We start from the raw sequence: 14,472 nt of genomic DNA on the forward strand, positions 1-14,472 counted from the left end.
CATACGGGCTATCTGGCTGGCGGTAGTGGTTGCGTTCATCAGTGCGCATCCTACCTGTACAGGTAAAATATCGATTTTTCAAATCATTTTAAGAAGTTTTTTTTTTTTTATTATTTTTATTGAATTTTTCGCAACATGAATATATTATTGCCAGATATTTTTATCGTTGTTTAAATTGTGCCAGACGCTAATTTTGAATTGAAAAAAAAATTTTTTTCAAAATATTTCAGTATGGCTGAAATTTTTATATGATGTTATTTAAGTATCTAAAAACCTAAAATTAATTTGCCAAACAATAATTCGATTGTTAAACCTTCAGCCAGACCGATCTAAAAGTAAAAAGTGATGTGGTACCATTTTGCTTGGTATAGGAATAGTTGTCGAATAAATTACAGAGAAAGAATTAAAAACTATTGAATTAATTGTGGATTTATTTTTGTGCAAAATTAAGGTAATAATCTATCTCAAGGATGAAAGTAAACAAAAATTATATTTTTTAATCCATAATTGTGTCACAAAAAACGGAGGCATCTTGATAATTATCATCATCTTCATCACTACTGTCATTTTCATTGCCATCGTCGTCTTTTGGATTATCATCGTCTTGTAATAAGCTATTATCTGTAAAAGAATGAAAAATTTTATAATCTTTCGGCAAAGAAAGTTATTAGTATTTTATTTTCAATTTTTACCTTTAATGATAATGTCGGCAACTAATGATGGTAACTGCTCTCCAACAAACCAGATAAAATCATATTTATCGTCATTTATGGTCCAGCCAGAAGCTTGAGGTGATAGAGATGTTGGGTGTTGTAAATGAGCATTTCTCCAAAACTTTGTAACGTAACGAATTCGTAGTAAATGCTGATACAATTCAGCTTTGCATGGTGGTAGGCTTGATGGATCAAAATTACGAAATTTTTTTTCAAAATTATCATCTGATTTTTTAGACCGATAAGTGTTTGAAAACAGATGAAACCGAACTTCATTGACGTTCCAAGAATCACGAGCTCCGTAAATGTGACAAATAAACTTTTCTAAGATCCTAAATGTCTCATCCAGCAATTCTTCATCATCTGTTATAATATTTTGACAGGCTAATTGATACTCTTCTGACTGCTCTAACAGTTTAAAAGGTCGAAGTTTACCTTTCCGGAAAAAAGCTGGTGTGTAGTCGCATCCTGTGAGTGCATGAAAGCACGGTAGAGCTTTCGATAAAGAATTCCCTAGAATTTCGTGCACTTGATTGACGCTTATAAATCGCTCATGATTCCCTACGCCCAAATTTACCCAGATTTTTAGTGATGCATTCAAATGATGCATGTTACCAAGAAGTATTATTGAAATATCTGTGTCTGAGCAGCGTATCACAACTTCACCATCGACATTTATTTGGCAAATGTGATATATTATTCGAGAATCGGCTTCTTCGTGTTCTTCGCAAGACAGTGAATCTTCAACAGTTTTAATAACTTTATTACTTTCAACCCGGTATGAATAGCACTTGTTGAAGTTCACATAAATTATTTTATCTCCAATGATAGGAGCCATTTCATCACCAGCCCAATGGTCAATAAAAAAATTAACAAGGGCTTCTTCAAAATATATATTTTTAAGTTCAGCTATAAAATTATGTGGACGAATTTGATTGGGCCCGATTGTAACTTGGCTGATTATTTCATCCCGACGTGAACGCTCAAAATCTTTGATTGACGGTGTAAAATATTGATCGAAGACAATATCGACACGATTGGATTTAAATCGTAGTATCATACTCAGAAATTTTTTAGATAAAGCATCGAAGGTTACAGGTACTTCTTTCATTAAGTGTAGCATGAAGAAACCATCTAAAATAGGGGAGAGCGGGGCTGAAAGTGCCGCGGGTAAATTGTGCCGACGCGAATATCTCGTAAACAGAAAGAGATAGATATAAGATAGCAGTTATTCACGTAATGCCTAACAGTCCGGGACATGCGCATGCCAGTTTAATTCCGTCCGCCGAAGGGACAGGGTGTCAGTGCATGTGTGTGTATTCGAGCTCTACGTAAGTAAATATTTTCGTCTCAATACTTTTTGGTCACAAGCTGGCATTTTTCGTCCTTTTAATATGAAAGTTTTAGTAAAATGTTTGTCGTTTATCCTAGTTTGTTATGCAGTATGATTATAATGCTTAGAGCGCTTTGATATTTATATGTAGGGCAAAATATCACACTCGCATAAACGGGGTAAAATGTGCCGTTCATGGGGGGCTGCTTGTGCCGCGGCACAACCAACCCCACGGCAACCTTCATTGTTTCTGTAATACTTAAGTTTATGCGAGCACTTGTGGAAGATATAAAATACTTTTTGCCATGATACTTCATCCTGTATTTATTGTCTTTGACAGAATGAGGAATTACAAGCGGAAAACTCAAAGGGGAACTACATCCCAAGATCTTCTAAAAAGAGCGGCTGATGCAGTCATCAAGGATGGACGTAAATTAAAAACAGTTGCACGTGAATTGGAAATTTGCCATACAACTCTTCAAAGGTATGTCAAAAAAATTAAAAGTGGACTTACTCCTTCGGTTGGTTTTAAATCTAGAATGGTGTTTAGTGAAGATCAAGAGGCACAACTGTCTGAGTACATTTTGAAAAGTGCCTCTATTTATTTTGGTCTTCTACCAGAAGAAGTACGACAACTTGCTTACCAGTGTGCCGTGAAGTTTAATGTTCAACACATCCCACCATCTTGGCATACCAATGGTAAGGCTGGCAAGGATTGGTTTACAAACTTCCTGAAGAGGAACTCTACTCTTGCAATAAGAACACCAGAAGCTACCAGTGCCGGACGCGCGAGCTCGTTCAACAGATATAATGTAAATCAATTTTTCGAAAAACTTGGCGACTTGATTACAAAATATAATCTTACTCCTTCACGTATATGGAATTTGGACGAGACTGGTGTCACAACTGTGTTAAAACCGAAAAAAATTTTGGCTGAAAAAGGAACAAAGCAAGTAGGAGCAATTGTTTCATCTGAACGTGGAACTTTAGTCACTGTTGAGCTAGCGGTGAGTGCTCTGGGAAACTCGATTCCGCCGATGTTTGTTTTCCCGCGTTTGAAATTTAAGGACCTGTTTATCCGAGGTGGTCCTCCTGAGTGTATTGGGGCTGGTAATCAATCCGGTTGGATGACAAACAAAGAGTTCTTAGTGTTTATGGATCATTTCATAAAGCATACTAAGCCTAGTCCTGATGAACCAGTGTTATTACTACTAGACAATCATTCATCTCATATTGATATTGATGTGATCGAAAAGGCCAAGAAAAACTCTGTTATATTATTATCATTCCCACCACACTGCACCCACCGTCTGCAACCCCTGGATGTTGGTGTCAACGGCCCATTCAAAGCATACTGTTCTAAAGCTCAAAACAACTGGCTGAGAACTAATCCCGGGAAAACTATGAGCATTTATGAAATACCAGGTATTGTAAAATACGCTTTGCCGCTTGCAGCAACTCCTATCAATATAAGCAACGCATTTAAAAAGGCTGGCATTTGGCCCTATGACCCAAATATCTTCACAGACAAAGATTATGCGCCGTCTTCTGTCACTGACCGCCCGATGCCAGAAAATCGACCCTCACAAGATACAGACCACTTTCCTGTCCCTCTAAACAATCAAGAAAGGACTGCTGAATATCTTAATGACTCAAATAATGTCGGCTGCAATATAGAGATTGAGACTACTCCATCAATTCTACAGCAAAGCGACTGCAGCGTTGAACCATCAGGTAATCCAGAACATGTGGGACGTCAATGCTCTCAGGAGACTACCCCTTGTTGCAGCTTCCAACTTCCTCAATCATCAGCTGATAACAACGCGGGAGATGAAAATACAATAATTTTCTCACCAGACCTCATAAGACCACTGCCTAAAGCACCTCCTCGATTAGTTGGACGCAATAAAGGACGTAAAAGAAAGACAGCTGTTCTTACGGACACTCCAGAGAAGGATGCTTTGGCCGAAGAACATGCTAATAAAAAGAAGAAAAAAGAGATTGAAACTACAAAGAAGGGTAAAGGAAAATGCACGGGACAAGGTAAACAAGCAAAAAGAACGACTAAGAACCCCGCTAAGAGAAGAGTCTTGCAAGATGATGACACTTCTGATGAGGAACAAGATTGGTATTGCATCATATGTTGTGACGCATATTCTAATTCTGCCCCTAGAGAAAAATGGATTCAATGCATAGAATGCAAGAATTGGGCCCATTCACAATGTATTGACGATGAAGAAAGCCCAGCATTTGTATGTCCAAATTGCTATTCTGATCAGTCATCTATAGAGTAACTGGTTTTGTTTTCTCTAAAAGACCAAATATAAGTTTTTTAATTTACAATTCGGAAGAAATCTTCTTTATTTTTTTTAATGTAGTCCTGAGAGACTGATATATTCAATAATTGATCTCATTTGTTCAAAAATAAGTTCAAATTGTTGACTGAAATGTGTTTTTATATTTGCAATAGCTAAATAAGTAAAGATATTATGTTTTTCTTTATTATTATGCTTATTGTTATATATAACTGAATTTTAAGTTATGTTGATTAGTTAAAAGTATAAGCAATAAATATATTGTTGAAAAAAATTGTGTTTTTAAATCCTAAATTAATTTTCATTCACGTAAAACACCTTTAATTATCAACGGCACAACCGACCTCAGCTACGGCACAACTCGCCCCAAAGTGGGGTTGGTAGTGCCTTCCCGACTTTGCTTAAAAAAATGACCTTTTCTTGAAAACCATTGAAATTGTGTCAAATCTGTGAGTGAATTCTTATTGTAGATTAAATTTGGCTTATGATGAACTACTTCTTTCAGAAATAGTACTTTTCTTATCCGAATCATATGAGAATTTGTCAAAATCGGCACGTTCAGCCCCGCTCTCCCCTAGCTGAATTAAAAGATGAAGGTGGCTTATCGACGTTACCACCGATTTTCTTCTCAATCAATTTAAGCAATTGAGATTTGTCAGTTTTACAAATACTGCCATCTGCGTGGCACATTGATGTATATTTCAGTTTAAAATTTACACGTATTTGTAGAACTTCTTTACACTTTTTTAATTTATCTTCAACAAAAGTTATTATTTTTCCATTTCTGTCTTTACAAAAAACACATTTTAATTTTTCGCTAGCCATTGTAACGCAATTTTGTTAAAAACATTAAAAATAACAGCAACGAATACACCAATGTGACTAAACTGACGCCATCTTGATTACAAACAGCTGCTGTCGTCTATCTCGCTTGCGCAACTAACACGTGATTGTCTGTACTCTTCCAACATGGCCAATCACTTTTCACTTTTAGATCGGTCTGGCTGAAGGTTTAACAATCGAATTATTGTTTGGCAAATTAATTTTAGGTTTTTAGATACTCAAATAACATCATATAAAAATTTCAGCCATACTGAAATATTTTGAAAAAAATTTTTTTTTCAATTCAAAATTAGCGTCTGGCACAATTTAAACAACGATAAAAATATCTGGCAATAATATATTCATGTTGCGAAAAATTCAATAAAAATAATAAAAAAAAAAAAAAACTTCTTAAAATGATTTGAAAAATCGATATTTTACCTGTACAGGTAGGATGCGCACTGATGAACGCAACCACTACCGCCAGCCAGATAGCCCGTATGATGTCCGGGGGAGTGAGAGAGATAGCATATCTAAAAACTGGCCTACCTGAAATTCTCTCTCGAAAACGTTGCTAGCTCTTAGACTACACTGTGTGACTGTTTGAAGATTAAATGGTTTCCCAGCAGTTACCTCAAGATTTTCACCGCCTCATCATATGCGATGATTCTGCTTGTTTACACAGCCACCAAACCATAGGAGAAATAAAATAATGGGTGTTTTTTTCCGAGGTATATAACTTTAAGTTGGCATTACTGTTCAAGATAACGACTGATTCAACCGCTGTCAAGTAATTTATTCTCAATTTGGTTTGGCAAATCATCATGAATAGACTCACGCCTGAACAACGCTTGCAAATAGTGCAATTTTATTTCGAAAATAATGGTTCTGTGCGGAATACGTATTGCGCACTACGTCCATTTTATTTTGTTTAGCGATGAAGCGCACTTCTGGTTGAATGACTACGTCAACAAACAAAACTGCCGCATTTGGAGTGAAGCTAATCCTCAAGTGTATGTCGAAACACCGTTACATCCAGAAAAACTGACTGTTTGGTGCACTTTATGGGCTGGTGGAATCATTGGTCCGTACTTCTTCAAAAAGATGATGGCCAGAACGTTACAGTCAATGGTGATCGGTATAGAGCCATGATCACTAACTTTTTCATTCCTGGATTGAACAACCATGATGTCCAGGAGCTGTGGTTCCAACAAGACGGCGCAAAATGTCACACAGCTCGTTCCACAATCGATTTATTGTTTTGGACGTTTTGGACCTGTGAATTGGCCACCAAGATCTTATGATTCAACACCGCTAGACTACTTTCTGTGGGACTATGTAAAGTCATTGGTCTATGCCGATAAGCCACAAACGCTTGACCATTTGGAAGACAACATTCGCCGTGTTATTGCCGATATACGGCCACAAATGTTGGAAAAAGTCATCGAAAATTGGACGTCCAGATTGGACTACATCCGAGCTAGCTGTGGCGGTCATATGCCAGAAATCATATTTAAAATGTAATGCCACAAGATTATCTTGCGGATAAATGAAATTTATGTCAATCGAAATTTTCCATCGTTGTTTTATTGCAATTTAAAGTTCTATTGCTCTAAAAAAAACACCCTTCACTACTTGGCTTGACACAAGAATGCCCAAATTTTGCGCGCGTCAAGGAATGGATAAATTTGGATCTTCTTTAAAACTTTGAATTGAGTCGAATTTACCCATGTCAAATAGCTAAAGCATGTTCCTAAATCAAGTAACTAAAATCAATTGCTCAAGCGTCTACACATATTTCATTATTGTCATTTAGTATTCATTTCGAAAATGGTTGCAAGTACAGGTTTTTGTTGCGTTAATGAGAAAATGTATACGAGATATATGTGGCGAATTAATGGAAGTAATAAAGTTACAAAAAAAGGAACGCCTTCAATTCCAATTTCTTTATTAGCTGATTCTCGAACTATGCTACTTTTATTAATGTCAGCCCTAGTATCCAGAAACAAGGCCCTCTATATTGTTGCACAAATTTTAATATGTTTTCTTCTTTCCAATGAGAAATCTCAAACTCGACACGGTACCAACGAATAAAAAAATTAGTTGCGAAAACATTTAGAAGACAATTCCTTGTCAAAAAATAGGGTGGGTCTTCATAAAGACTTTTTTTTAGCCCCCCTTACTTAGTTAGAGCACCCCAAATATGGCACTCGAAAAGGAGTTTTTAATTTTTTTCTTGAAAACCAAGCATGAATAGTATCGTAGAAAATCACTTCGTTGCAAGCTTTGTATTCAATTCACCAATTTCCGTAAGTTTGTGGACATTGATGATTTTTTATGAACGGCAGAATGAAATAATGTGCCACGATATCAGTGATGTATTGCTTGCAGTCTTTTAATGGAAATATATGCTCTCATTCCTATGCCTTTACTATGAGAAAGGGACCAGAAAAAGATTAATTCCACTAGAGTGGGTCTCAGGCTTTCCTCAGCGATGTTTATGTCTTGAATTTTCAGCTATTTGAAAATCAGACGTGTTCTGGCTCCTTCGTGAAAAATACAGCTTTCAATTTCTCATTTCAATTAAAGTTCAGCCGTGTCCATTTTAATCTTGTCCGTTCAAGTTCCTGAGTTACTGATACTGTCCTCTAGGGCTGCGTCGATGTTAAATCAATCCTCTCTAAAAGTGGTTCTTACCTACGTGAGCGCCATTTGAACTACTTAGTTAAGTTTTTTGGATAATATATCAAGAACTATATAATCTAGTAAACTTCAATTGGGTTCTTGGCAAAGGAGGTAACTCAATTCAATCAACTATCGGTGATAAACATCTAGGCGATCTCGGTGAATCATCCTGTATTTTCAAAATACATATCTTCATTCACTCCCTCAAAATGAGATCCGCTTCTGGGATGAGCCACCCGGTATATTCCAAATATAACTGCTAAACTAACCGAATACGTTCCTGCTTCTATTTCCTGTGAAAAAAAAAACTGCAGAGGAATCAATCAGAGGCATTGAATCGAGTCCATAGAGTATAAACTGAAATCCGGACAAAAACAAAGATTAACCGTTTGAATGAGATTATTTAGAAAGCACGAAACATCTGCAATGGACCCAATCACGGTGCATTAGACCTTGGCCATTGCGGTATTCTATGCAGTACATTCATGTTATAGTTTAGTTTTGGCATAACTGCTTCTAGATGCACGAACCATCCATTGAAATTCATAATACTGAATGAATTCAGAATTGACTTCACATTTGTATATTTCATAATATTTCCATTTAAAGAATTTCTCTCAATGTTTAGAAACAAGGATATTTATTTCGTTCGAAGTTTCGACTGGAATAATGAAAGTCAAGATGATTTTTACAGTTATATCTGAGTTTCCAGCCATCTTCTTAAAAACCCTCCTTAATGCGTCTGTCTGAAAGGATGAAGTATTGTATTTTCATTGGACTTTTTTTCATTGGAAAGGGGAAATATAAAAACTTGTAATTTTGTAATTACTAGAATAAGTTCGGATATCGATTGCTCCGGTTGAGTTTAATAATGGGCATAATCCGACATATTCCGTGAATATGTATGTATTATCAGGATGAATAAAAATTTATTATTATTATTATTATTATATCGATGGTCGACATGTTTTTATTCTTATTGTTTCGAAACTACCTGTTCGATATGAATGGAATTTGATATTTAGATGTTGTAGAATAGCAAGTAGAGAGACCATTCTACTTTAATCGGGTACTTATCAGAATCAGAAAAAATTCAAGAATTTCAATCCAATTCTCAAATTTTTTCATTTTTAATATTTCCGAGACTTCAAGACCGACAGACTTCGGGCAAGATTTCTAACTGAACAGATTATCACTATGATTTGATTGAGTTTCTGCATGTATGTATATAAGGAATAACAATTCCTCCTAGATTTGTGCAAAATTTGATGATAATAAAAATAGTGCCTTTTTTAATTTGTGAGAAAAATAATATATATTTTAGTAGCTTAAGCTACTCTACTTAACCTCAAATAATTAAAATCAAGAAAAATACCAAAAAAAAAACAACAAATGAATGAAGCAGCAATGATTACAATAGTGGACTCATCTTGAACAAATCATCCGTTCCATTAACATATTTTCCCATTAAATTTTTCACAATAAGCTCACAGAGAGAACCCCACATGAAATTAAATAAACATTATGTACCTTCACTGCATTATAGGTAAAGAAACAAGGAGCACTGACACATGTCTTAACCGTAGTTACAACAGATCCGGCCGAGTTGAAATTTTGCCAGTTAATATAAAATTACAGTTTCTAAAGGACCCCGCACGTTTAGTATGGGAAATGGCTTTCCGTGAATTTGGCTGAATTTTTGAGAAATTTCGTGTTAACTGTGTCGTCAAAATTAAAAGAATATCGGAGAATGCCTAACTCCCAAAAAACAGTTGTAATCTCGAGATTTACCTGCATATTTACTATTTTTTTTTAATTTTTTACTGGTTAACCTAAAATAAATTTATCAAGAAAATAATGATATAGATAGTAGGTACTCTTGTATTTGTAGATGTACTATACTACGAGAATACACATCAACTTCACATTTGTTTATTATATTGTTTTAGACGAGGTTTTAGATACTTGAAATTAATTGAGTTAGTAGTTAATCGTAAAATATTTGTTTTTTATCCACTCAATCGAAAAAATAAAGTTCAATTCAACTATGGACATGAAAAAGCCACTGTAGAGACAATAAGCCAGGTGCTTCCATAAAAATTTCGGGCATTTTATATTATGCAGTTTTTGACTACTGAACATGGTGCACGTACAAGATGTGGAAAGTTGCTCTATAGAAAAGGTGCTGTCCATGTGGGTTCAAATATAAATATATATATATAAATATTAAAATTCTTAAAAAAAAAAATTTTTTAGTGAAAGTTGAATCTTCCTCTGAATGTTTAATATGCCCAAAAACTGAACTTGTTTCGAAGCGGAAGAACTAGGCTTATACCTCTCTTCAGCCTCTTGTTCAGGATCATATTGATATGATAGACGAAGTCTCATTCATAGTGATGAATCGACGCTCAAAATCCACTTAAACATTTCTAAAACGCTCTAAATCATTCTAAATGTTGCTGATAAAGTTGCATTCGAATGTGTTTTTGTTCCATTGTTAGCGAATGCGGCACAAAACTTTCTGAAACCCAATACCAGGGTCGTCACTAGAAGCGGCATACTGCACATTTTGCCGAGGCACCAAATTGTAGGAGAGTAAAATCAGATAATTAAACAAGACATACTTTTTGACAAAAAAATGTTTTCTTATTGGAAATACCATATTAATATAAAAAAATTGCCAAGCGCCAATTTTATTGATATTGAATATGCTCTCTCAACTGAATATGAATTTAAGATCTGCAAGTTCGAAAATACGATTTCATATGAAATGTTAATGACAGGAATAACTGAGACTCCTTCAAAGAAAATTCTGATAAATTAGGCGAAGCAGGGCGGCGAATTTTTTTTGCCGGGGCGCCAAAATATCTGGCGGCGACCCTGTTCAATACTTCACTCAAAATATTGTTCAATAAGATGCCTAGGGCTTCTACTAAATATCCTTCATTCACTCGGTGATTTTACAATTCAATATCCTGTATTTTTTTAAGATTGTTTCTGTTTTTTGAAGTCTTTGACGTTGATCGTCTTCAAGGCTTATACGACCACGTTTAAATTCAGCAACATATTTTTCTACTGTACGAATTGAACGCAAAGAGGCCTTATATACACTTCCAACATTTGCTTTTAAAAAAATCCAATTCCAAAAATAAAAATTCATTCACTGTACGATATTCAGTACCGTATCTAGGGCGTGGCAAAGGTGGCATTTGCCACGGGCACAAGGTCTGCAGGGGCGCCCAAAAATATCAAGAGAAAAAATATTGGAGCACCAGACATAATAATTCGAAAGAACACAACTCGGTTTTCATGTATACGCCTCGCAACGAGCAATGCCGAGGAATCTAGAAACCAAGGACAGAGATCTTTCTTTTTTCTTGGGGGGGTTTTCAAAAAAAAAATTCTTTTTACAACAACGTTTACTCATATCTGTAATGTGAGAAAAAAAGTTTGATAACGAAGTTGGAACTTAATTACTCAAATTATTTTTTTTTATTATCAATTCGATTGTTCTCACCTTATACTGGGTTTTCCTAAAACGGAGTCACGAAAGATAATATTCCTTGGATATTTAAAAAAAAAAGTTCCATAAACATGAGCCCGCAAACGCTTTGTTTTCGAGATACAGGGTGTTTCTTGTATATTCATACTTTTAAGTGATGCTTATATTTATTATTATTGTGGGTCATAATGTACATATTGGGATTAATAAACCTTATTATTATTATTATTAGTTTATCGGATCTTTATTAATCTTCGCTGCAGAATTTGTTGATAAGTACCATAAGTTATAATTGATTTATTCATCACAGCTTACTAACTGGATTTTTATAATAGTTTGGATTTTCCTAAGGATTACCAGAGAGCTGTTTGAATTCGTTTTTCGAAATCGATAGCAGATACGACAAAACTACAACAAACCAAAAAATGTTGTACTAGACCAGAGTATCTTTTCACATTTTTCTATAGAACCAGTGCTTCACCAGAAAATAGTTCTGGTGGAAAGAAGCAGGTACCCTTTCGGAAAAAATATCGCCCTGTAGATTTGCATACAAAATAAGCATATCACGAAATGAAAACTTCAAATCGGAAGATTTATGCCAATTCATGTTAAATATCTTGTGAAGGAAAGGTGCTATGAGAAAAAAACTTTAACACCGGTATCTCAAAACCAAAGCGTTTGCAGATTCATGTTATAAGACATTTTCTCAAAATGATCTGAGAAATCTGTCATTTTCATTTGTACACATTAGGAACACCGTTTAGATATAATCAATTCAAAACTGATATCTGCACAATTAAATTGCAATTCGAAGGAATCATAATAAATTGTATAATACGGCCAGACAATTTTCCGATGCGAATTACTCAGTTCAGTACTTTGATAACTACAGTATTGATATTTTGTGATGAGAATGAAACAAAAAACCGAAAACAACGAGTAAGTGCATACCGATTACGAATGCAAAATTTACAGATGGCAAATAAGGGGCGACACCGACAAAGCCGATAGATAAAGGAAAATAATAAACCTCGGACATAGATGTGCTCGTAGTGCAGTAAAAGTACTCATCTTGAAAGCGATAATAAACTCATAAACCGTAAAAGGGTCCGATTTTGTACTCCGTGTCGATTTAAGAAGAAAGTAAAATGATTATTGGTTCTTTTTATGGAAAAATTTTCGTTTTTCGTCTTTGCGAGAATTCTGAAATTTTATATTTTGGAAATATTGCATGGGGTGCGGGAAAATTACCACCCATTTCTACGCCCTTGCTGGAAACATTGAAAATATTGCTAACTTTCCCTAGAATTTGCGTACTAAGCATAAAATAATCACAAAATATATGACTTAAGTTATGAACAAAAAAGTACCATAAATATAAATAAATATAATTGATGAAAAAAAATCTTCGAAAATGGGGGGCGCTGTCTAAGATATTGCCACAGGCGCAATAGTACCTAGATACGGCTCTGACGATATTTGATATTTTCCATTCTAAAGAATACTTTAATACTTCGATACTAAATGGCTTGTAAACAAAGAATGAATCGGCATATTGAAATTGAACTTCACACACTTTCATATGAAGTATGAGTGTATTAACATAACAAAAAAAATGTATGATACTAGCTCTTATCAAACCGCAAAATTTATTGAACAACACTAGTGCACTAGGTTTTGTTTATAATTCTTCTCGAAATAAGAGCAAAAATATGACGAGCATAATATAGATAATGACAGATTGAACGCTACCGCACTTATTTCTTGAAGTCCCTGTATAATGCCACCGGATAAGCGATCAGCGAAATCGAAAGAAGTGTGATTGTGAAATTCAATTGCAACAAGTGAACCATAAAAGTGACACCTTTTCACGTTGTCTTGACTTTAGAACGCGCTTTTAAAACCGCAGTCACATAGATGATTGTAGAACATTTGGGATATGTCGTTTTGAGGTATATAAAGTGAAATTAACACTGAAATTGCCAGTTTCCTCTAAGAAGTTCCAGTGTTCGTGTGTTGCAAAATGAACCTCAAGGTACGATATCGAAATAAATAGTTTAATTCGTTTTGTTATCTTGGGAAATTAAAACCAAGACACTAATTCTACGTGGTAATGACTTACTTCCTGAGTCATCAATTGTTCTCAGCTTTGTTCAATAGTTGTTGATACGCGATTATAAATTATTATACAGTTATTATCATGTTTTTTAATTAATAGGTAGATTACGGATTTTCCAAGCCCGGTGAATATATTATATTCATTTTGTACTGAATATTCGGATTATCCCTTAGATTATTATTTTGTTAATTCCAAATTGTGGTTTAGGCTTAATTGAGAATATTGATATTGGAAATTAAATTCTGATCCATTTTGTAAAATGAAAAGGAGTTTTGTATAATTAGAAAAAGTAATCAGCAGCTTTAGTGCTCTTGTTCAAATCCGTATTCATGTAATTTTTTCACCAAATTTAGGATGTGGATTTCTGCTTCTATACAGGATGTTTCATCATAAACCGGACAAACATATAAAGTCGAGTAGATGACACCGGGAGAATCATTTTTGCCTCATGACATATACGTAGTTTTCGAAGCATAAGCGAGATACATGGTGGTCAACGTCATTTCTGAGCGTGGTCAGTTATGTATAACTTACGATTTCTGGTCACATCAAAATAGTGCTCAATTCAGAAAAGGTGAAGAAATAAATTTAAAAATGGTGGAAATGTTCATTTTCTTTTGGTTTTCAAATTGAATTTCATTTTCTAAATGAACTGAATCTTCTAAGAATTTATGTGAGACAAATTTTTCATGAATCGTACAAATAATTTTTTTAGTCGTGGAATGTGGCTAGTAGACTGAAAATAGTTGTTTTAGGAGTTTTTGAAATATTGAGGGAACATATTCTTGGTTAACCCACATACATTATCTCAATATATGTACATTATACAGCGTGTTTCCTAATTGTGGATCAAAAGTTCAGGGGGTGATACAACCCATTAAAATTAGAAGAAAATATCCCATAAACAATTGTACAAAAATGGTTCCTCTTCGAATACAGCCATCCGAAGACTTCATTTAATCATACATTCTTAGCGGAAGCAT

General features: G+C 34.7%; 3 protein-coding genes across 4 annotated transcripts in view; 2 read left to right on the top strand and 1 right to left on the bottom strand.

The window, feature by feature from the left end:
• Positions 1–434: 434 nt before the first annotated feature.
• Positions 435–1,816, bottom strand: LOC123682443. The gene is made up of 2 exons (XM_045621049.1): positions 693–1,816; positions 435–621 (listed from the first exon to the last, which is right to left on the bottom strand). The coding sequence occupies exons 1-2, from the start codon at positions 1,771–1,773 to the stop codon at positions 497–499; spliced, it is 1,206 nt and encodes a 401-aa protein (XP_045477005.1). The 5' UTR covers positions 1,774–1,816; the 3' UTR covers positions 435–496.
• Positions 1,817–1,857: 41 nt separating this feature from the next.
• On the top strand, positions 1,858–4,455 carry LOC123682444. The gene is made up of 2 exons (XM_045621050.1): positions 1,858–2,044; positions 2,387–4,455. The coding sequence occupies exons 1-2, from the start codon at positions 1,953–1,955 to the stop codon at positions 4,338–4,340; spliced, it is 2,046 nt and encodes a 681-aa protein (XP_045477006.1). The 5' UTR covers positions 1,858–1,952; the 3' UTR covers positions 4,341–4,455.
• Positions 4,456–13,231: 8,776 nt separating this feature from the next.
• Positions 13,232–14,472, top strand: part of LOC123682830 — a 36,678-nt gene continuing 35,437 nt past the window's right edge. The window contains exon 1 of one of the 2 annotated variants that reach the window (XM_045621635.1): positions 13,232–13,405. In XM_045621635.1, coding sequence (XP_045477591.1) covers positions 13,394–13,405 — 12 coding nt within the window. In that variant the 5' untranslated portion in view covers positions 13,232–13,393. The remainder of the gene's footprint in view (positions 13,406–14,472) is intronic. The other variant, XM_045621636.1, reaches the window with a different exon arrangement.

Source organism: Harmonia axyridis, chromosome 6, assembly GCF_914767665.1.
Source record: "Harmonia axyridis chromosome 6, icHarAxyr1.1, whole genome shotgun sequence".
In the NCBI taxonomy this organism is placed as follows: Eukaryota; Metazoa; Arthropoda; class Insecta; order Coleoptera; family Coccinellidae; genus Harmonia; species Harmonia axyridis.

What these genes read in the sequence shown, in the direction of transcription:
- LOC123682443 (XM_045621049.1), bottom strand. Translation starts at nt 1,773, where the DNA reads ATGATACTACGATTTAAATCCAATCGTGTCGATATTGTCTTCGATCAA. An exon ending in TGCCGACATTATCATTAAAG is followed by an intron (nt 622 to 692) that starts GTAAAAATTGAA and finishes ATTCTTTTACAG; the next exon opens with ATAATAGCTTATTACAAGAC.
- LOC123682444 (XM_045621050.1), top strand. Translation starts at nt 1,953, where the DNA reads ATGCCTAACAGTCCGGGACATGCGCATGCCAGTTTAATTCCGTCCGCC. An exon ending in TGTGTGTATTCGAGCTCTAC is followed by an intron (nt 2,045 to 2,386) that starts GTAAGTAAATAT and finishes TGTCTTTGACAG; the next exon opens with AATGAGGAATTACAAGCGGA.